This window comes from Pempheris klunzingeri, chromosome 3 (assembly GCF_042242105.1).
Source record: "Pempheris klunzingeri isolate RE-2024b chromosome 3, fPemKlu1.hap1, whole genome shotgun sequence".
Classification (NCBI taxonomy): Eukaryota; Metazoa; Chordata; class Actinopteri; order Acropomatiformes; family Pempheridae; genus Pempheris; species Pempheris klunzingeri.
The window spans coordinates 2,294,358-2,316,379 of NC_092014.1; the positions used below are offsets into that span (position 1 = coordinate 2,294,358).

A 22,022-nucleotide genomic window follows, 5' to 3' on the forward strand; every position below is an offset into this window, starting at 1 on the left:
AAAAAACACACCCTGTCGGTATGATACGAAACATCTGCACACGTAAGGCAACATTTTTGGTTTTTTGTTCCCTAAAACGGCTCTTCCAAACCAAGTGCAAAAAGTCAAAAGAAGAAGAAAAAGGGCAGAAACAACAAACGAACAGAAAAAAATAGATGAACGCAACCCGGGTCGACAACTTAATACTGACGGAGAGAAAAAATAAATAACAAAAACATTGCCTTCTGCAGTAAATAGCGCTGAAAATGTAGGAGACTTATTTTTTAGTGTGGGGAGACCGGCTGGAGTCTATCCCACTGTGCAAAAACCTCTTTTAAAGTCCCTAAAAAGACTTCTCCCCGTCTGTGAGGAGGCAGAGAAGGAGAAAAAGAGGGGAGACTGGTATTTTTTTTTTTTTTTTTTTTCCTAAAATGGCTACGTGTTTTCCTCAAAATGGCCACGAATGGGGACGATACTGGCTGCTGGGCTGGAGCGCTCACTCCCGCCCGCTGGCTGAGTAGGAGAACTGTGGGAAATGAGGCCTTCGCTCGTTGTCCGCCGCGTCCATCCCGTCCTCGTCATCTGCGGAGACACAGAGATGCATCAGAGGCGACACACGACTTTTTCCCTCAGACAATGATAAAGACACGAGGTCATGTGATTTTTAGCCACCTACAGGTAAAGATGTCCACTTATCCAACACTACATACGTTCATATCCTGGTGTCTGAATGCCTGGTAGGTAGTAAAAGTGTTGGAACTGGTCCAGTAGATCACCTAAAAGAGCTTGTTTGATCCACTGACAGGCTCAGAGTGTTATTCTAAGTGTGTGACAGCATCATGGAAAGGATCCCTACAGAGAGAGACCTGGAAGATCCTTTTGGTTTAACCACAAACAGCCGTTATATCGCTCTCTGCACACACACCAGACTCCATTCATAAAAACAGGGATTTTAGAGAACAGGACACAGGAGCTGCTGCTCTGCTGCTGTGCATCCTTGAGGACTAACAAAACACCTTCAATGCATTTTCTTCATCATAAAACATTTCCAAAGCCATTTTTTATTAAATAGTTTTTTAAAAAAGTGTAAATTAATGTCTGTTTGATGTCAATCTATCAATCTTAAATGTGCTTCTTGGATGTATCAGCTAAAGTCAAAGTGTTTCTCCACATCCGAGATGAACTTCTGGTTCTCTGACCGGCTGATTAGAAAATAATAACGATGTACTGCAGGAATAAACCATTGAAAGTCTGCACAGGACTTTTATTTTGAAAACAGCGCAGATTCTCTTTACCGTTTGTTTGTCTGACTTCCTGCTCGCCTCATCTGCTTCCGTCAAAAACAGACCAGCTGCTTACATTTAGCCGCTTCTGGAGAGATTTGAAGTGTTAACTAGAGTGCACACGATCGCCTCGGACTCAGACTCTTACATTTTTCCGGCGGAGTGATGGTGATGGTCTGTGCTGTGAACTCCTCGTCGAAGTAGCGGGTGTCCGTCTCCGAGCTCACCTGGGGCTGGAAAGGTGGGACGAGCTGGAACGGACAGGAAGTGAGTGGATAAGGTGGCACTGAGTGATGGATCGTTAAAAAGACAAGTGTCACGTTACTCAAGTACAAATTCAAGGTGCTTTCTCTCTGTTTTCTACCTTCTTCAGGGGGAACAAAACATATGAGGAGTCTGTTACAAATTTAACTAAGCTGAATTTATTTATCTTTTACTTACAACAGAGTATTTTTACTGTGTGGTATTGGTACTTTTACTTACAACAGAGTATTTTTACTGCGTGGTATTGGTACTTTTACTCATAACAGAGTATTTTTACTGTGTGGTATTGGTACTTTTACTTACAACAGAGTATTTTTACTGTGTGGTATTGGTACTTTTACTTACAACAGAGTATTTTTACTGTGTGGTATTGGTACTTTTACTCATAACAGAGTATTTTTACTGCGTGGTATTGGTACTTTTACTAATAACAGAGTATTTTTACTGTGCGGTATTGGTACTTTTACTTACAACAGAGTATTTTTACTGTGCGGTATTGGTACTTTTACTTACAACAGAGTATTTTTACTGTGTGGTATTGGTACTTTTACTCATAACAGAGTATTTTTACTGTGTGGTATTGGTACTTTTACTTACAACAGAGTATTTTTACTGTGTGGTATTGGTACTTTTACTTACAACAGAGTATTTTTACTGTGTGGTATTGGTACTTTTACTTACAACAGAGTATTTTTACTGTGTGGTATTGGTACTTTTACTCAGAACAGAGTATTTTTACTGTGTGGTATTGGTACTTTTACTCATAACAGAGTATTTTTACTGTGCGGTATTGGTACTTTTACTCATAACAGAGTATTTTTACTGTGCGGTATTGGTACTTTTACTCATAACAGAGTATTTTTACTGTGTGGTATTGGTACTTTTACTCATAACAGAGTATTTTTACTGTGTGGTATTGGTACTTTTACTCACAACAGAGTATTTTTACTGTGTGGTATTGGTAAAGGATCTGAACAGTTCCTCCACCCCTCTTTAACACAGTCTGGTATATTGTGAGGATCTATCTATGGGAGTTTCTCAGTCAGAGTTCTGAATTAAATAACATGTTTCTGAGTAAAGCATTACTCAGGCCGAGACAACACTAATCTTTAAAAAAGGAAAATCAAGTGGAGCTTGTAATAAATCTGGGTAAAGGCAGTAAACGACTAAAACACATTTTCCTTTAAATATCTCATGTGGACTTGCAGGAAGGAACGAAGACGTTGACCGACGGCGTGTTGGGAAGCTGGAGCCAAGTTAAACAAGAAGAGAAAGAAGAAAACGCGTCTGCTGAAGGGACCTTGTTGTGTTTGGACTACTTTATGTTGTTGAAATGAGATAAAGATGACGTTTTTCTTCCCCCCGTTCTATTTTGGAGTTTACATCCCAGCCAGACGTCTTTTGAAAAATGAGGTAACCCTGCTACCAGAATATCTCAGGTACGCTGTTTGAATAAATTACGGCTGAAGATCGGATGACGTCTCGCAGCTAAATCCTGCTCTCACCTTCTTGTCGTAGACGTCCTGCCAGTCGATTGTGCCAAAGAAACTGTGTCGCATGATCTCCTTAGCGTCATCCGGTCCGCCGCCCAGCCTGTCAGAGAAGAGAAGAAGAAGACGTCCAAGTCAGACATCAAACGCTGCTCTTACAAAGTCTCCATCAATGGAGCCAGAATATTCACCTGCTACTGATCCCAAAATAACTGGCTGGGGTGAACGAGTTCGCTCTCTGAAGCTGCAGTAGCTCGTTTCACCAGTTTCTCCATGAGAGACAGAAAACGCCTCAGGGACAATCAGAGTGGGAAATTAACAGCAGCCACCAGCCAGTTTTGTCTAACTGCACTTTTGCTGAATACAAATTGTCATTAGGAGGTTTTGTTCTCTCCTTAAAAAGATAAATTCAGCATTTTTTTTTTTTTTTTTTTAAAAACCTGGGCCCTATTTTTACATACTAGAAAAAGTTTTGGAGTTGGTCCAGTAGATCGTGCTGCAACGTAATCCTTTGGGGAAGGTCAAATCATCAGTCAGTAGACCTTTAAGATCCTTTTGGTTTAACCACAAACAGCCGTTATATCACTCTCTGCACACACACCAGACTACATTCACTAAAACAGGGATTTTAGCTCTCTGCACACACACCAGACTCCATTCACAAAAACAGGGATTTTAGCTCACAGAACACAGGAGCTGCAGGTCTGCTGCTGTGCATCCTTGAGGACCAACAAACGTCTTGAATGCATTTTCCTCAACATAAAACATTTGCAAAGCCATTTTTTATTAAACCGTTTCAAAACAAATTGTTTAAATTAATGTCTGATCAATCGAATCTATCTTGCCTTTGTTGGCACATGCATTGTTAAGTTTTGCATAAAACCACATGACAGGACTCTGTCTTATGGTGTGTGTGTGTGTGTGTGTGTGTGTGTGTGTGTGTGTCTGGTGCAATATACAAACAAAATGGGGACACATTCAACAATTTGGAGAAAACAGGGTGTTTGAAACAGCCAAAAAAAAAACTGCCTCCTCCAGTGAAAACTAAAGTTGTTCTCTCATCGTGCTGTGCTGCCTGTTTATAGTGTGAGTGTGTGTGTGTGTGTGTGTGTGTGTGTGTGTGTGTGTGTGTGTGTGTGTGTGTGTGTACCGTTTGTTGGGGTCCTTGATGAGCAGCCCTGACAGCAGCGACTTGGCGTCGGCCGACAGAGTTCGTGGAAACTTGATCTCCTCCATGAGGATGAGTTCAAACAGTTTCTCGTGGTCCTGGTTGTAAAACGGCAGGCGGCCGCACATCATCTCGTACGTCACCACGCCCAAACCCCACCAGTCCACCGCTCGCCCGTAGTCGTTGTCCTCCAGCACCTGATTACACATAAAACTGTTTAACTATAATGTTTGCAGTATTTAGAGACATTTTTATGTATTTTGGGTTCGAAATGACTGGTAGGTACAAGAGGTGCTGGTCCAGTAGATCACCTCAGCCACCACCCACGAAACGGGCTGCAATGTAATTCTTTGGGACCTGATCAAAGTAGATCCACCTGACAGCATTATGGAAAGGATCCCTACAGAGAGAGACCTGGAAGATCCTTTTGGTAAACAGCCGTTATATCGCTCTCTGCACACACACCAGACTACATTCACTAAAACAGGGATTTTACCTCACTGGAAACGGGACTCTGGTGGTTAGTTTGAATCTGAAGAATCACTCCTGCAGCACACATGTTCTGCTAGGTAAAAATACTGTTTTTTTCAGTGGAGTCTGGTGGCTTTGAAGACAGCGACGTAACAGCTGGCTCCACTTTTAGCTGATGTTCTGGGTGTGCAGCCCATTTCATGGTGGACCAATTCCATTCGTTTTTGTACCTACCCTTCATTTAGACACCAAAATATGTGAAAATAGGGCCCAGGTTTTAAAATACAGGAGTTTTCCTTTAAAGAATATTAAATAACAAAAAAAAAACATTGCTGCACTTTGTGAAACCCAAAACTTTGAGGACCAACCTGCGCATTCTTTTTTCTGACACTGGCAGATCTGATATCCTCTTTCATATCCTCTTAATGGCAAAATAACCTTCAAAATTTCCACCAAAACTCCACATTAGAAGAAGTGAAATTAGTCACTGACATTCTACTTTGTTGTACAGAAAACATTTAGCTGAACTTTTTAGAGGAACTACATCTTCAGGGTGCTTCCACTTCGGCTAGAACGTTAAACTAAAGCAGCACATGGGAATTAAAAAGAGAATTCAAAACACAGGCTCCTGATTTCACCATGCAGGACAAAAAAAAAAAAGATGGCCGCTGAGGTCAAGTCTGGGTTTGGAAAGAGAGTTTTGGGATTCAGCTTAGCTTTAACTTTTGGCTCCATCAACTCTGAAGCCTAAATTATCTAACTTTTTTGATTCTCCGCCTGGTGTGACCTCTGACCTCAGGAGCCAGGTACTCCGGAGTCCCACAGAAGGTCTTCATGGTGGCAGTGTCAGTGATGCCTTCTTTGCAGAGGCCGAAGTCGGTGATCTTGATGTGGCCGTCTTTGTCCAACATGAGGTTCTCCAGCTGATGAGGACGACAAAGAGGAGTAACACGTGACCCTTTTTTTCTATTTTTCATGCACAATCCGAACGTTTCTGCATGTTAAACCAACATCTGCGAGCTCAGCGCAGGGGGTAAAACATTCGATTTCTCTCAGACTGCTTTCCGTTTACCTTCAGGTCACGATAGACGATCTTGGCAGAATGTAGGTAGTCTAGAGCAGAGACGATCTCGGCGCCGTAGAAGCGGGTGCGGTCCTCCGAAAAGACTCTTTCTCTTGACAGATGGAAAAACAGCTGCCAAGAAAAAAAACAAAAAACAAAAACAGAACATGAGTTCACAGACATGTCTGAAGTATTAAGTTGATAAAGACCAGTAATCAAGATCAAAATCCCTGCTGGATGTTTCCAGCAGAGGCTGAGATGTGGCGGCACATTAAACTGGGCTTAAAGCAAATCAAACTGTGGATGAAGGAAGGCTGGGCTCTATGTATGTGTGGGAATACTTCATGCATACTGTATAAACTGTATGGAACCAATGCCCAACGCAGTACGGGAAAGAGCACCGACCCTTTTCTCTAAACAGACAAATAGTGCAACTGAAATCTAAAAGAATCTTTAAAAAGTCCATGTTGCAATTAAGATATAAGATAAGATGTTTTAAATGTTTTATAAGTATGTGGACTCTTACGTACATAAAGATTATTTCTCTTCCTTTTTTTATTTCTTTTTTATTTTTTTGTTTTCACTTCACATTAGTTTTTGCTCACTTCTGTTGACTTTTTCCTGTTTAAAAAAAGATGTGAGTATAATGTAGTTTTTATTAGTTTCAGCATCAGTTTTAGTTTGTTTGTTTTTGTATATTACGTTAAACTATGTGGGACATTTGTCAGGAGCAGATTTCAGAAGTATTATTATACAAAAACAACACTGTATGACTCAGTCTCAATAAACAGATACACCACTTCCTCAATGTGTCCACACATTTAACCAGACTGACAAAGACATTTCCTGAATATTTCTATTTTGTTTTATCTCGTTTCAGCTGGTTTTCGTCATTTTATTTTAGTTAACTAAATGTCTCTTCTGGAGAATAAGTTCTGGAGAATAAGCTGCATCTCTCTCTGGCCCCCCACTAATAACTAACTAAATAAATAAATCACCACAGTGCAAACACCCGAAGCAGTGAGAGTGGAGTTGTTTGAATCACGCCGCGTTGTTAATCAACATTCTCCGATAATTCTTGAAATAACTCAGACGCTGGAATAAGACAGAACATCTGCAAGCATCAAAAACATCTCTTTTAAAAGCGACTGACTGATCCCTCACCTCTCCTCCGTTGACGTACTCCATTACAAAGCACAGCCGGTCCTTCGTCTGGAACGAGTACTTCAGAGACTGCAACACAATAAACACACACACATTTTGGGTTTTTTTTAACTCGTTCGGCACGTTTGTCTTCAACATTAAGAGCAGAAGCTTTGCAGTCTGTCAATTCAGTGCGTCCTTCCTTCGTGGCCACCGCCTCTCGTTCTTAAAACCAAGCCAAAAGCAGGAGGTGGACTCCCTCTAACATTAGATTTCATAATGTGTCATGCGACCTGCGTGCTGATACTCACAGTTAGGAATGGATGCCGAGTGTTTTTTAATACCCTACTTTCTGTGAGCGTGTGAGCAACTTCATCCTGTGGTAAAAAAAAAAAAGGAAAGAAGAAGAGGCAGAGTGATTAATCAGGAGACAAAAGGAGCTCGCCTGCAGACGATTTCTTCTTTTAGTCAGAGGGTTGAGGACGTAATTGGCAAGGTGGTGTCTGAACATGAGGCTATGAACCTGATTAGTTTTTGAAACACATGCCAAATACTTCTTTTATCTTTCTACAACTTGACTATATGACAGTCATCTCAATCAAGTGACCAAAAACTGGCGTGAAGAATAAAAGCTGACGAGCATCAAACGGACCTTGGCTATAATGACTTCCTTCTTCAGGATCTTCATGGCGTAGTAGGTGCCACTCGCCTTCTCCCTCACCAGAATGACTTTCCCAAAAGTGCCTTTGCCCAGAAGCTTCAGATAGTCAAAGTCATTCATTGTCTGGACACAGAAACAGAGGGACGGTGTGAGAAAGGCCGGTTTTCCATCATTCAATGCACTTAAAGCCCTTAGAGCGCCGATGAGCGGTCACCTTTCGTTTGTAGTGGCTGATGGAGGTGTCCATCTCCTCCTCGTTGACGTTCTCGATCTGGGAGGTGGGGCTGCACAGGATGCCCTCCTCCTCCTGTTTGGCCAGAGACTCGGCTACCATCTGGATGGCCTCGGCCCACTCGTCCCTGCCGGACACAGCGACACGTTAAAAACACCAGCGGGCAGCAACTCTGGCTTCGCCTTTAGGCTGAACACCGGAGAGGAAACAGATTACCGTCTCCATATCAACATGTTCTCTGTCTTTCTTTAGTCTCATCTGATGGAAAAACATGTCTGACTCCTGTATTTTCTCCATGTGGCCCAGTCTGAAGCCTTTTCTCACTCATTCTGCTTTATTGACTTGCCGGTCATGTGCACGTTAGCGGTGGGAGGACGCTGTTAGCCGAGTCCCGCTCATAACAAACCATCGAGCATCAGGTTACCAGTCATAATGTATACATTTTATTGTGTTTTGGAGCGAAACGCTTAAAAACTTGGCGTCCAGCCTCGGCACCACACACCCGTTTCCTGTCTTTCTTCTCGCTGTGTTGACGAACTCCTGTTGTGTGAAGAAAATTTAAAGTTTTTTTTTGGTCCCTAATCCAAATGCCAGACCTTTCATATCTGTTGATGTGTTTTTTTTTATTATTTTATTCCATTTTGAATTATTTTTTCAGTGCAGAAGAAGCCAAAAGTGAACCCACACATTTAACTTTCCTGTGATGGTTTCTGGTATCTGATGGATCTGTGCACTGTCCTATACGTTTTTATTTTGAAGGGAAGTTAGATAGAATTCAGACGGCCGCTCCTCGTCCTCACAACAAACAAAAGATGTGTGTGTCAGAACCCAAAATCCAGATCTACACACACAATATTCATTATTTTCTATTCTGAATTTGAGCATTCATTGAGTTGTTTTTCCTTTTACAGATTCTCTTTTATTTTGTATCTTTGTTTTTTTTTTTAATATCGGCCCTTTGTCCCAAATACTAAGTAGTACAACTTAAAACTAGTGGTTTAATAGCAAAAAATTATCAATGGATTAGCAGCTCAGAAAAAAACAAACTCAGAATTGTACATTTCCGTTTCGTGGGACTAATAAAGGAATATCTCATCTTATCTTATCTTATCTCGTGTGAGGAAAAACTGCTGAGGAGGAAGAGGAGGCCGAAGGCTCACCTCTCATCGGGAGTGTCGACATGAAAAGTCCTCTCGATGACGGTGGTCCACTGCAGGCAGCGGATGATGAAGGTGTTTGGCTTGGGCCGCTCCGTCTTCATCAGCTGACATTCTGGAAGTCACACGGAGATGGATGGCGCGCTGTTACGTCGACATTTGTTTTTTTTGTTTACAGTGTGTGAGATAAGCGACGAAGGCCTCTGAGTGCTGCGTCTTACTTGCTACAGAGAAGTTGTTGAGCGGGTAGGCCAGGTCAGAGTCCTGCGGTTTGTCCTTGTAGCCGATGAAAGAGCCGTCTGTCTTCAGCAGGAAGTAGCGCGGTCGCCAATTCTTGATGTACTCACCTGCAGGGAGGAATAAAAGTGACACCGACAGGTTAAATCCCGCCGTGCTCACATGTGTTTGGACAGACAGACAGTAGTGTTGTTATTGGTCTGACAGTGAGGCTTTCTGTTTGGTATATTGTGTCTTGGTGTAACTAATCAATCAGCAGTGACTGGTGTGCTTGTTACATTGACGTCTCCGGTATTTATAAACCTGGGACCTATTTTATTTTTATCTTTTTTGACATATTTTAGTGTGTAAATAACTTGTAGGTACAAAGACGTTTGGAATTGGTCCAGTAAATTGCCTCAGCCATGAAACAGGCTGCAAAGGCTGCAACATAATCCTTTGGGACAACTGCACCTGATCACAGTAGGTCCACTAAAAGAGCTTGTTTGATCCACTGACAGGCTCAGAGTGTTATTCTAAGTGTGTGACAGCATCATGGAAAGGATCCCTACAGAGAGAGACCTGGAAGATCCTTTTGGTTTAACCACAAACAGCCGTTATATCGCTCTCTGCACACACACCAGACTCCATTCACTAAATCAGTAATTTAACCTCACAGAACACAGGAGTGGCTGGTCGACTGCAGCCTCTAGTGTGTGTTACACAATATTTTATTAGATGCGAACTATCCCTTTAAAAACACCAAAGTCACACAATAACACAAACATTCAAACCGATCAAGTCAACAGTAGACCAGCAACTCTCCTGTTCTGCTGGGCAAAATTACTGTTTTTGTGAATGGAGTCTGGTGGCTTTACGGTCATGTCTTGTAATTCATATATTCTATTGCTTTGTCACAACTTCCAAAACATAAATTCCCCAACCCTTCACATGTGGGGTTGCAAACAGCCGTTATATCGTTCTCTGCACGCACACCAGACTCCATTCATAAAAACAGGGATTTTACCTCGCACAACACAAGACTTTATCTATACATATTTTGGTGACATTACGACATCAAAATATGCACAAATAGGATTCAGGTTTAAAAAAGTACCAGATTTCTACTTTAATTCTGCTAACTTCCAGTAAACTGCCTCAGCTGGCAAGAGAAGCCACCTCACCTGCTAATCACATTGGGAAATCTCATTTTCAAGTGCTCAGGGTCGGATTTAACTTGCACAGCATTAAACAAACTCAAATAGTTTCACAGGTGTGTGATAGAAAACAATGCCATGGAAGTAAACTTTGGCGACAAATACTGTTCGAGCACGGTGCTTACTCTTATTCAGCAGCCACGAGGTGTCGGTTTCCTGCTGTTCTGACTCAACAATCTGTGATACAATCACAACAAATGTTGGAATTCATAAATAAGCCAAAGACGCTGGGAGCCGAAGTGCGTCTGTATTAGTGATCTGTGACTGAACTGAACCGCCTCAGCATCTCTATCCGATAAATCAAACTCTGACAAAACTACTCTCGCACGTCTGATGACTCACTCGCACAGCTTCAGAGCGACAGCGTGATGAGGACGACACAGACAGAAACGGGATGAAGAGCACCAGAGGACTCTGGTGAGCAGCAGAGGAGGAGGAGGAGGAGGAGGAGGAGGAAGGAAACGGCACGGGATAACTTGCTAAATCATTTCAACTGCAAGTTAATTAACTGCTGCCGATAATCATTCCTGTCTTTTTCAGTGTCAAAGATAATTTGGTTAATCATTTAGGGAATAAAATATTTATTTTCAAAAAGGTGAAAATGTCTGTGCGCAAGAAAATGTGTTCAAATCTGTTTTCTTTTTGTCAAACAATCCAAAAACTAACAGATGTTTTCTCACAATGATGAGAAAGAGCAGCAAAACCTCCAACTACCAACTGGAAACAGATGAAGAATAAATGATTGTGACCAACAGAAATGGTGCATTAAGCAGAGCTATGATATCCTGCACTTACAGAGCATCGCATTATATATTATCAATCAATATATTACATCACAATGATCGAGTTTAACAATCCGAGTCTGTCACAAGTGACAGGTCAGTTTAGACAGTGCATTGATAATCCCCACAAGATAAGACCTTAACTAAAGACCTTAACTATTCGGGTGGATGAGGTTGTTCTTTAAGTAATGGAAACAGGCACATGAAGTGAATGTGTTCATTAATTTTATCTAATTTTTTATTTTATTTTAATTGTATTTCTATTTGTTTATTTATCTATTTTGTCTGTAGGTTTATTATTATTGCACTGTATAATGTATATCTGATGTACATTTGCATTATGCAACAATATTTATGTATGCAATATGTTTTGTACTCCCTTTTTTTTTGGGGGGGGGGGGGGGGGGGGGGGGGGGGGTTACATCATTGATCTTGTCTCAGATAATGTTCTATGTTAAACAGGAAAAAAATCAAAATAAAAAGTTCCAAAAAAAATAAAAAGACATTAAAGAGGGATTTTACATTCTTGGTTAACTGTCACTTCCTGGAAATCTGTGAATTCTAAATTTATTCTGTGGAGTTTTTTTTAAATGTCACACAGGAACCTAATTAAACAATCTATAGCTCATGATCAAATTGTAGCCAAGAGAGTCCAACTCCACTTTTTCTAATCAAACGGCAGCACATAATCTGAGCGCAAGCTAAGGCGAAAGATGCAGAGGGGTCGTATTCAGTCTCTTAATTAATCATAGGTGCGTTTTGGACGCAAACGTGAATTAAACCAATCAGAGCGTCATCTCCCTTTAAAAGCCAGGTGTGCAGGCACGTCGTGACTTAAAAGGTGGATTCAGCGAGTTGGACGAGCAAACGAGCTTGTGCTCTTGAACCTGCCTACGTTGCTGCCTCATCTGTAGTCAGAAAACAGATCTACGAGAGACTGCTGAGCCGACTACTACACATCTGCATGTCTGAATGCAGCGTTTAACCTCCGTGATACACAAAGTGTCTGAATGTAAACAGAAACTTTCTTTGACTAAAGACACAAAGACACAAAGACACCACCTGTAGCTCAGCTATAGAAAAGAAGAATCCAACGCCAAGAGCCTCAAACCTGCGTTCTCTCTAATGTCCAGTCAACTCTTCTCTCCTGATTTATCAGCTCAGTTTCTGCTCTCAGTCTCTAGTTTACAGTCTTCTTCAGCACAGCAGGATGTTCATTCAGTAAATTATGGTCCCATTTAGAGGGAAATAGACGTTAAAGCAGGGTTTGCTCTAGGGAGTCACTTCTGGTTCCAAAAAACCAAGATGGCGACGCCCATGAAGTCCGACTCGAGGCTTCGAAGCGGTGGTTTGCTACGTCTACTTCTTTTACACAGTCTATAGGTGGAACAGGTCGGCCATTAAACATTAAGGGTGGCAGTTTGAGACGCTGTGAAAAAGAAAAAGAAAAAGAAAAAGAGTAGTCCTGCCCCTCTTGTTCTCCCTTCAACTCATGACCTTTCACTTTGACTGATTTCCCATTGGTTTATAGTTTAAATTAATTACTCACTGTGTTATGCCCCGCCTAACATCCTGTTCAACATGGAAATACCTGTACATCACATTAAAGCAGTAGTGGACCCCCCCCCCCCCAGGACAAACTTTACATTTGGTACACAAAGGCTCATTTTCCTAAAAACAGATCCATCACCAGTTTGTGAATACAATCATTCAAAATAACATTTCTAACTGAAGCATGCTAAACTGCTGGCTCTCCACCAACATAAACTCTGCAGGGAAGAACAATGCTGTTGCTCCACAGTCAAAGTTTAGCACTTTTTCATGTTTCACAAAAACACCAGTTCCCAAACTGTCCTGAACTCTCAGTTTTGATCTGAAACAGCTTACAGAGCTGCTCGGGCCAGTTTCTCTAAGAGGGCTGTTAGGGCTGAATTATAAGAGCACACGGAGGTGCAATAAACAATTCAGGGACTTGTGGGGGCCGGAGAGGAAGGAACCAGAGTGTTAGGTCATCCTCTGTATGCTCATAGTGCCACAGAGAAACTTCCCCCTGCCTGCCAGCCAACAGGCCTGAGCTCAGACCAGACAAACACACCTCAAACACACACACACACACATAAAAATCACTGTGGGAAATAACAAACCAGCCAAGTGCAGCTCAGACCGGGCTGCAGCCCTGCAAAGCCCGCCCGCCCGCTCCGCTCGCCTTCGTCTGGCAGGTAAACAACCATTGTTTGGAGGTGCTGCTCCTATAACTGTGTCCACACTGAGCCGCACAAAAACACATCTTTTCAGCAACCACAACTGGTGTTTGGCCTGAGCACCCTTAGCGGTGAATTCTCCTGAGAACACTGGGCTTGTGTTGCAGTGCGGCCCAGCAAAACAAAGCTTTCTGTCACGTCTAAGTCGCTTTGCGTCCGCGCACTTCGAGTGTGACAGAAGGCAGGTGTTTCTGTTTCCAAACAACTTCTGAGACCCACTGTAAGTGACCGTGTTCAGTAACTACACTATTGAAACCTCTGAACGATGCAGGAGAAGAGGTTTTATCTGGTTTCCTGTTGTTTCTGCATTTCAGCGTGAGCAGAACTTTTTAAAAAACAACAGCTGTGTTTCACTTTCACACTACCTAGTAATTCTAACCTGGTTTCAAATTTCACAGAAGGGCAACAGGGCTGGATTTAAAAAGACTGAATTTCCAATTCAAATCTTCATTTGAATGCTCCGATATCTTTTAATATACACAGGCGAGGATTTAGAGGGCGTGTATGGCCATTATCAGCAGCAGCACGTCCCACTGTTGGTCAAAAAGTCACTGTCACGCCACTGATCGGTGCCCTGATCATAGACTGAAGAGTCTTAAACCTGCGTTCTCAACCTGGCTACAAACAGGAGTCTGACTGGATGGAAGTCAATGAGGAAAATGAGCCGACTTCCTGATGAGTTTCTGCTCTCAGTCTCTAGTTTACAGTCTTTGTCAGCACAGCAGGAGGTTCATTTAGTAAATTATGGTCCCATTTAGAGGGAAATACACCAGGAAACAGGGGAGGCTTTAAGGCGGAGCTACCTGTGGAGGTAGAGTCGGGGTCATGAGTCACTTCTAGCTCTTCTAGATTTTTAAAAAAGCTCAATTTGGTCCACAAACCAATGGGTGACGTCACAGTGGCTCGGTCCACTTGTTATATACAGTATATGGCCTTAAAGTAGAAACACCAACGCACACAGAGAAGGTTTTGCTACGTCGTGGGGGCCTGTTTATCCTCCATCACGCAGATTAACCGTTCATTTGAACATCGCTAGAAAGGCCAGATTTACATGGGAATAACAAAACTGCCACACACACACACACACACAAGTCCCAAAAACCTGAAAAACAAATTTGTGAAACCATAATGTGAAACCGAAAGTCCAAGCTGATTTCTAGAGGGGTGGCAGAGGGGTGAACCACGCGAGGTAGAAGTAGGAGAGGGGTATCAAAAGTATCCGAATGATGAAAATAACTGGTTGTTAACTGTACATATATGAACACACAGCACATGTCTGGGGATATTTCCTGTAATTTGTCATATCGCAGCAGATACTGCAGGAAAAAAAAGATGTTTTTTCCAATAACGGGTCTGTTAAAATGAAATTAGTGTGTACAACATGCTAATGCAAATACCAAATGAGTGTGTGGTGTGGAAGTGAGTTAAGCTAAAAACATAAATCTCTATTTGGTGACGTGTAAACTGTCTTTTCAGTGCAGTCCTGCAACAGGAAGGTCTCAGGATCAACTCCCTCAGCAGCTGCTGCGTTAATCTGGCTTCAGATGCCCCGGAGCAAGACACGCATCCCCACCTGAACACCGACCGAACCAATGAGTCAGTTAAATGATTAAAACCAAAAATGGAAATCAGATGAAGAACAGCGGAGAACGACGGCCATCTGTGGCTGAAAACACAAACCCAAAGCCACAACACACACACACACACACACACACACACACAGATAAATAAATTCATTCAAAACAAGCACAAACACAGAGCCGAGCACATCAGCCGCACTTCAATCCAACTGTCAGGATCACAAAAAAAAAAAATCAGCTTCCTCTGCGTAACAAATACAGAAAGGAGAAACGACTCCCAGGATCTGGTTAGTGTTGTTTTTCTGTTCTATCTGAGAATGCCTGCATGTATATTCACACCTTCATCTGAGGGAAAAGGGTAAAGAAAAGAACCTCGAAGCAGCCGCTGCACAACCCTGCTCCGCGTTATTAAACCTGACTCTTATGATGTCAACAAAGCAAGTTTAAATTAACGGAAACGAAGAGGCATCGGCAGAATGGTGCATGTGGGACTGAGCCAGAATAAACTACAGTGTGTGTTCATGGTGATGAAGCTGTGAGGATATCAGGATAACGCCAGTATATTTTAACCCAGGTCCTATTTGTACATATATTGGTGTCTAAATGACTAGTAGGTATAAAAAGTTTAAAATTTGGTCCAGTAGATCTCCTCAGTTGGCAGCCACAAAACAGGCTGCATCGTGATCCTTTGGGACAACAGCACCTGATCACAGTAGGTCCACTAAAAGAGCTTGTTTGATCCACTGACAGGCTCAGAGTGTTATTCTAAGTGTGTGACCGCATCATGGAAAGGATCTCTACAGAGAGAGATCTGGAAGATCCTTTTTGGTTTAACCACAAACAGCCGTTATATCGCTCTCTGCACACACACCAGACTCCATTCACAAAAACATTAAATTTGCCACTGACAAGCTCGGATTCATGTTGTGCTCAGATGTCTGACAACATTACAAAAAGAATCCCTGCAGAGATGTTACTGTGTGACTTTGGTGTTTTTAAAGACTTAGTTCAGATCCAACACAATATTTGTTTAACACACAACAACACAAATTAACCGATCGAGGCAGCAGTAGGCCCGCAACTCCTGTGTTCTGTGAGGTAAAATCCCTGTTTTAGTGAATGTAGTCTGGTGTGTGTGCAGAGAGCCATATAACGGCTGTTTGTGGTTAAACCAAAAGGATCTTCCAGGTCTCTCTCTGTAGGGATCCTTTCCATGATGCTGTCAGACACTTAGAATAACAATCTGACTCTTCTTTGATCAGGATTACAGTTTTGTACTGGACCAGTTCAGCAACTTAATGCACCTAACAGTCACCAAAATATGTAAAAATTAGGCCGGGGTTCAAAAATTCTTAAATACTTTTTGGGCAATAATGGAAGAATAAGATATCCAAGGCTTTGAATAAACACAAAACACTTGCTAGTCCCATTATTTAGCTGGTTTTGGTCGTTTCATGAAAAGCACAGAGAGCACCCACAGCCGGGCGCAGCCTCCTCACCTCTTTTCTGGACCCAGCCTTCCTTGACGACGTTCTGGTCGCTCATGGTGGCTTCTCCTGGTCACCAGTCCTCCCAGTTCTCCCAGTGTGGTGACGGTGAAGGGACAGCAGCTGGGGTTTGGTGTGTGTGTGTGTGTGGGGGGGGGTTAGCGGGACAGTTTGTTCGGCTGAAGCTCAGTCAGCCTTCAGCCTGACCGCCGCTTGACCTCCGACCTCCAACCTCCCGCTCTCGCCTGACCTCAGATCTGTTAACTTGCTCGCCGCCGGGCCGTATGAGTCGGCAGTGTCTCTCTATCTTTCTCTCTCTCTTTCCCACAATCACTTCCTCTTTCCTCCTCTCGCCCCGCCGCCCCGACCTCACTTTCCTTTGCTGTCTTCTGTCTCTCTCCTCTCCTGGTCGTCCTCACCTGTTTTTAATCTTTGTTTTTTTCTCCCCTCTTTCTCGCCCTCCCTGTTTCTCGCTCTCTGTTTCAGTTTTCCTCACTCCCTCGTTTTCTTAAATAACTTCTTCTTCTTCTTCTTCTTCTGTGTTCAGGCACTCCAGCGGTGAGTCAGCCTGGAAGGAAACAGAGGCAGAGAAAGGAGAGAAGGGAGAAAAAAAGAAAAACGAACAGAGCAGGTCAGTGGATAGTTTCCTTCGCACAGCAGGCCGCCACTTATTGTTTAGAGCCTTAACACACTTCCTGCCTCCTTACCTCCTCCTTCCTTTCCTGCTCACACTTTCTCCTTCTCCTCCCTTGATCCCTCCTTCATTGGCTCTTTCCCTTTTTCTATTTCCTCGTCTCCTCACATCGTCTCCTTCTTCCCAACTTTTTTTTTTACCTCCTCTTCTCCATCCTTCCTTCCTTTGTTCCCTCCCTTCCTCATTCACTCTTGCATCCTGCTTTTCCTTCCTTCTCTCATCAGTCCATCACCAAACTCCATCCTTCCTTCTTTACCTCCTTCCCTGAGCCCTACTTTCCTTCCTTTCCCTTCACCCCGCTCCTCGTTTTCCAAACCTCCTCACATCGCGCACACCCTCATATCTTCTCTTCTTCATCCTCCTTTCCTTCCTTTGTTCCCTCCCTCTCTTCCTAACTCGATCCCTTCAGTAACTACTTTTACCTTTTTGGGGTATCTCCTCCATCCCTCCATCTTTCTTTCCCCATTTCCACACATCAGTCACACCTCCTCCTCCTCCTCCTCCTCCTGCCCTTCCTTTGTTCCCTCCCTTCCTTACTCCTTACCTTTCTTTCTCCTTTCTTTTTTCCTTGTTTCTCACCTTCCTTAGCTGGCTCCCTTTCTCCTCCCCCCACAGAATACCGCTACCTCCCTCCCACACCTCCATCTAGCCTCCTCACATCATCTTCTCCTTCTCTCATCAGTCCTTCCCCAACTACCTCTCCCCCAAATTTTTAAACTTCCCTTTCTTCTTCCCTTTCCTTCCTCCCTTCTTTCACCAGCCTCTCTCCCTCCCTTTCTCACTAACTCCTCCTCTCCCTCCATCGGTCCTCTGACTTCTTTTTAAAATCGATAAATCATTTCACAAGTCGACATTTGCTGCTTTTCCTTTTCATACATTCAGTAAATTAAATATCTTTGGGACTTGGACTGTTAATCAGGCACTTTTCACTTTCTGACGTTTCAAAAACTAAAAACAAGAAAGAAAATAACCGTCCAGCCAATATGTTTAGTGTGTTTCACCAAATCTGTCATTTTCTCTTGCGTGAATGAAAACAAACGTAAAACTTGCCTGAGCATTCCTGAGCTCTGTAGGACAGTTTCATCATTTGTGTGATCGCTTTTGTACAACAGGCTCCTGATCAGCAGTCCAGATACATTAAATTAGAAATGGGTCTGATTAATCCTTCCCCCCTTCCTCCCTCACCTGCTGTCACACCTTCCTCCTCCCCTTGCCCTCACCCCTCTCCCATTCCTTCACTCACAAACTTTCTCTAAACCTTCTCTTCACGCCTGCTTCTAATTTATTCATCAGTCTCTCTCAGTCTACCTGTCTGAGTGTAAACTGACGACCCAGCGCAGACCGAAGGGCGAGCAGCCGAAAGACGCTGACAACGTCTGAACCCCAAACACACTTCTGTTTTACAGCGGCAGCATTTCTTATGTGTTTGTCCACAAAGTACAGTTCTCATAAAAGACTATTAACATCACATCTTGCTGCTTGATATAAAGCTTCTTCATGCCCAGAGACTGCCAGGTCGGCAGGAATGTGAGGTACATACCAAAAACTACAAATATGCTGTTCAACATTTGTCTGCATCTAGAAAGAAATATAAATTAATCTTTGTTTTAAAGGATCACAAGTACAAATTAGTCGAGTATATCGCCTAAAATGGCTGCAACGTAATCCTGATAAAAGTAAGTCCACTAAAAGTGCTTTTTTTACCACTGAAAGGGTCAAATTATTATTCTAAGTGTGTGACAGCATCATGGAAAGGATCCCTACAGACAGAGACCTGGAAGATCCTTTAGGTTTAACCACAAACTGCCGCTATATCGCTCTCTGCACACACACCAGACTACATTCACAAAATCAGTAATTTAACCTCACAGAACACAGGAGTGGCTGGTCGACTGCAGCCTCTAGTGTGTGTTACACAAATATTTTATTAGATGCGAACTATCCCTTTAAAAACACCAAAGTCACACAATAGCACAAACATTCAAACCGATCAAGTCAACAGTAGACCAGCAACTCCCCTGTTCTGCTGGGCAAAATTACTGTTTTTGTGAATGGAGTCTGGTGGCTTTACAGGCATGTCTTTGTTGCTTTGTCGCAACTTCCAAAACATAAGTTCCCCAACCCTTCACATGTGGGGTTGTATGTGTGATAGGAAAAAAAAATAATAATCACACAATAGTACAGTTTCTTGTGACACTGAGACAGAAGTGTTTAATGTCCTAACTTGAACTGATTCTTTCTGGTAGTTTTGTCTTGCTAAAGCCAGAACAGGCAATGTGGCTGAAACCATAATAGTATCACAAGTTTATGAAGAGACTTTTGGAGCATACATATCACAATATGGCAAATGTATTCAAAATCACATCTACAATAGTCAAAAGTAGATCCAAACAGTGTTTCACTGGTATGATTTACATAACATAAAACCCTTAAAGTGTGTAAACAAAGAACTAACGTATCTTATTTTATATTCATCTTTCTAGAGTCATTAATTGGGACAACTGATCTGTGAACAATATGATTCTGCTAAAAGTCAATCCCTGCTTCCTGAAACACAAATAAATAGTGTTTCATTTTAATATAGTGCATCTCTTCTCCTTACCTCACTGATAATCTCTTACTCTCACGTTTTGTTTATATTTGCGCTCTATATATTTTCACTCTTTTCTACTTTGCTGCACAAACGTGTCCCTGGGGATAACTGATGCGCTTGTCTTATCTTATGTAAATCATTTTGCACATGTAAATGTGTTTGAAGGGTGCTATAAAAACCGCCGTGCATGCACGACTTTTCCTGTTCGGTCTCAAAACGCCACGATATTTCATAAATAACTGCCTTGCAATACATCACACATGACAGACCCGCCTGTGTGATGCTAGCCATGGTGAGATAACCTTTTGTGTCCCACCCCGGCTGATATTTTACACCGACTCTAACAACAAAACATGCTTTTATTTGATTGCAAACTGCCTTTTTTTTTTGTCTCACAGCACTCCCCCATCCCATACTGATTCGCCTTTCCTGCAAAATCCACCACATCATGGCTAATTATCACACATATATATCGATATGAGAGGTGCAAGAGTGAGAATATAAGGAGCTGAACACGCTCTGGTGGCACACTGGCCATGTTCCCCTCACACATGCACCATCAAGGCTGCAGAACAAATGTGAGCCCCCCCCCCCCAATGACAACAAAAACAATGGCTGACAGCAGCAGCCGTTGTGTATCTCAGACGCCGGTTCAGAGCTGCGGCCCTCGGTACCACAAACACCCCCCTTCCCCTCCCCTCCCGTGCGGTCCTCTCCCTCCACTAACTGCCCCTGATTTATTGGCCATGATCGGGTCCTGCACCGCACACAAACAAACAAACAAATACCGAAACAACAGCTTTTGTTTCAAGGGCGTGTGGTGTCATTATCTGTTACATAACAACATCCGCCTGGCGCGCTCCGTTATGTTTTAATGGGCGAGACGCGAATAACCGCCTGGCAGCGACTCCTGCGCCGGGTTTGGTGGCTGTTTGGCGGAAGCTAAAACAGCGGGTGTGAGGCAGCAGGGTCGGCGGAGACGGTTGTGTAAGAGCCGGGCTGGCTGGCCTGTGATGGCTCGGATGGAGGATGCGAGCTAGCTAAAGGATGCTAGCGGTGGGGGGGGGGAGGAGGGAGGGAGGGAGGGAGGGTTGATGCTACTGCTAATGTTAGCCGGCTAGCTAGCATAGCATAGCATAGCATAGCAAGCAGGCTAACTGACAGCCAGTTTGACGTTGTGTTATTTTCATGCGTGTGATGAAACATCTCCGCGGTTTATCACGCGTTTTATTCGGAAATGTCGGGCTGAGCTTGACGTTTTTAAGGGAAGGGAGTAAGGAGGGAGGGGATGAGAGCAAGGGGGGAGAAACGGGGAGGTTGTTGTGTGTGTGTGTGTGTGTGTGTGTTGGGGGGTGGTGTCGTTTATCACGCAGAAGGGCCGAGGCCAGACGGACGGTACCGTTATCATGACCGGCCCTCCCCTCTCCCCTCTCCCCTCTCCCTCCGACAGCAGCATCCCGGCGCCGCATCCCTGCCAGACTGGCGGATGACGAAGCAGCAGCAGCAGCAGCAGCAGCCCCGCTAACGGCAGCTAGCTTAGCATGCTAACACCCTCCGCTCCCACCCGCTCCGGGCTGCGAGACAAACCCGCTCCCCCCTAAAAAAAAAAAAAAAAAAAAAAAAAAAACACACACACACACACAAAAACGACGACCCACAACCCGCGCTTCCTCCCTCCATCCCTCCTCCGCTCCTTATTCCCACAAACAACCCCCCACTCCCACCCGCGACACGTTATGGCGTATTACAACAAAATATTTCACCTGGTAGTCGAAGAATGATAGGGATGCCCCCCTCCTCCTCCTCCTCTTCTTCCACCTCCTCCACCACCACCACCACCACCACCTCCTCCCTCCTCCTCCTCCTCCTCCTCCTCCTCTATGGGCACTGGAGCATCCGACGGAGTAACGTCCCTCAGCGCTGAAAACAGGAGGAGGACAGCGATGGATCCATAGCCGCTGAAGCCGTGTCCAGACCGAGGGAGCCGAAGAGACGAGGCTTTTTCTCCTTTTTCTTTTTTCTTCCTCTGTGTGTGTGTGTGTGAGAGTCCCAGACAGACGGACAGACAGACAGAGAGGGAGAGACTGCGGCGGCAGGCAGGCAGGCAGGCAGGCAGACACACGGACGGACGGACGGACAGACCCGCTCGGCTCCTGCTCCCTCCGCAGCTCCGCCAGGAAACCTTCGCTCGGCTCCGCGTCGGCGCGTCACGTTCAGCCGGATCTGACTGGGAGGACTCCTGCTGCCTTCACGGGCCGTCGGAAATATGGCAGCTCCACTC

General features: G+C 43.7%; 1 protein-coding gene across 1 annotated transcript; it reads right to left on the minus strand.

Moving 5' to 3' along the window:
• Window positions 1-379: 379 nt before the first annotated feature.
• On the minus strand, window positions 380-21,545 carry akt3b (v-akt murine thymoma viral oncogene homolog 3b). Its single transcript, XM_070856150.1, has 14 exons — window positions 21,505-21,545; window positions 16,467-17,022; window positions 9,133-9,258; window positions 8,915-9,026; window positions 7,737-7,881; window positions 7,514-7,645; window positions 7,173-7,238; window positions 6,883-6,951; window positions 5,728-5,850; window positions 5,450-5,578; window positions 4,167-4,381; window positions 3,032-3,119; window positions 1,411-1,513; window positions 380-561 (listed from the first exon to the last, which is right to left on the minus strand). The coding sequence occupies exons 2-14, from the start codon at window positions 16,510-16,512 to the stop codon at window positions 476-478; spliced, it is 1,440 nt and encodes a 479-aa protein (XP_070712251.1). The 5' UTR covers window positions 16,513-17,022; window positions 21,505-21,545; the 3' UTR covers window positions 380-475.
• Between the last annotated feature and the right edge of the window lie 477 nt (window positions 21,546-22,022).

Excerpts from the sequence above, each read along its gene's own strand:
- akt3b (XM_070856150.1), bottom strand. The coding sequence starts at position 16,512 with ATGAGCGACCAGAACGTCGTCAAGGAAGGCTGGGTCCAGAAAAGAG. Across the intron at positions 5,851-6,882 it reads AGTACGTCAACGGAGGAGAG|CTGTTTTTCCATCTGTCAAG; the intron begins GTGAGGGATCAG and ends TTTTCTTGGCAG. Across the intron at positions 4,382-5,449 it reads CGGAGTACCTGGCTCCTGAG|GTGCTGGAGGACAACGACTA; the intron begins GTCAGAGGTCAC and ends ATGTGTAATCAG.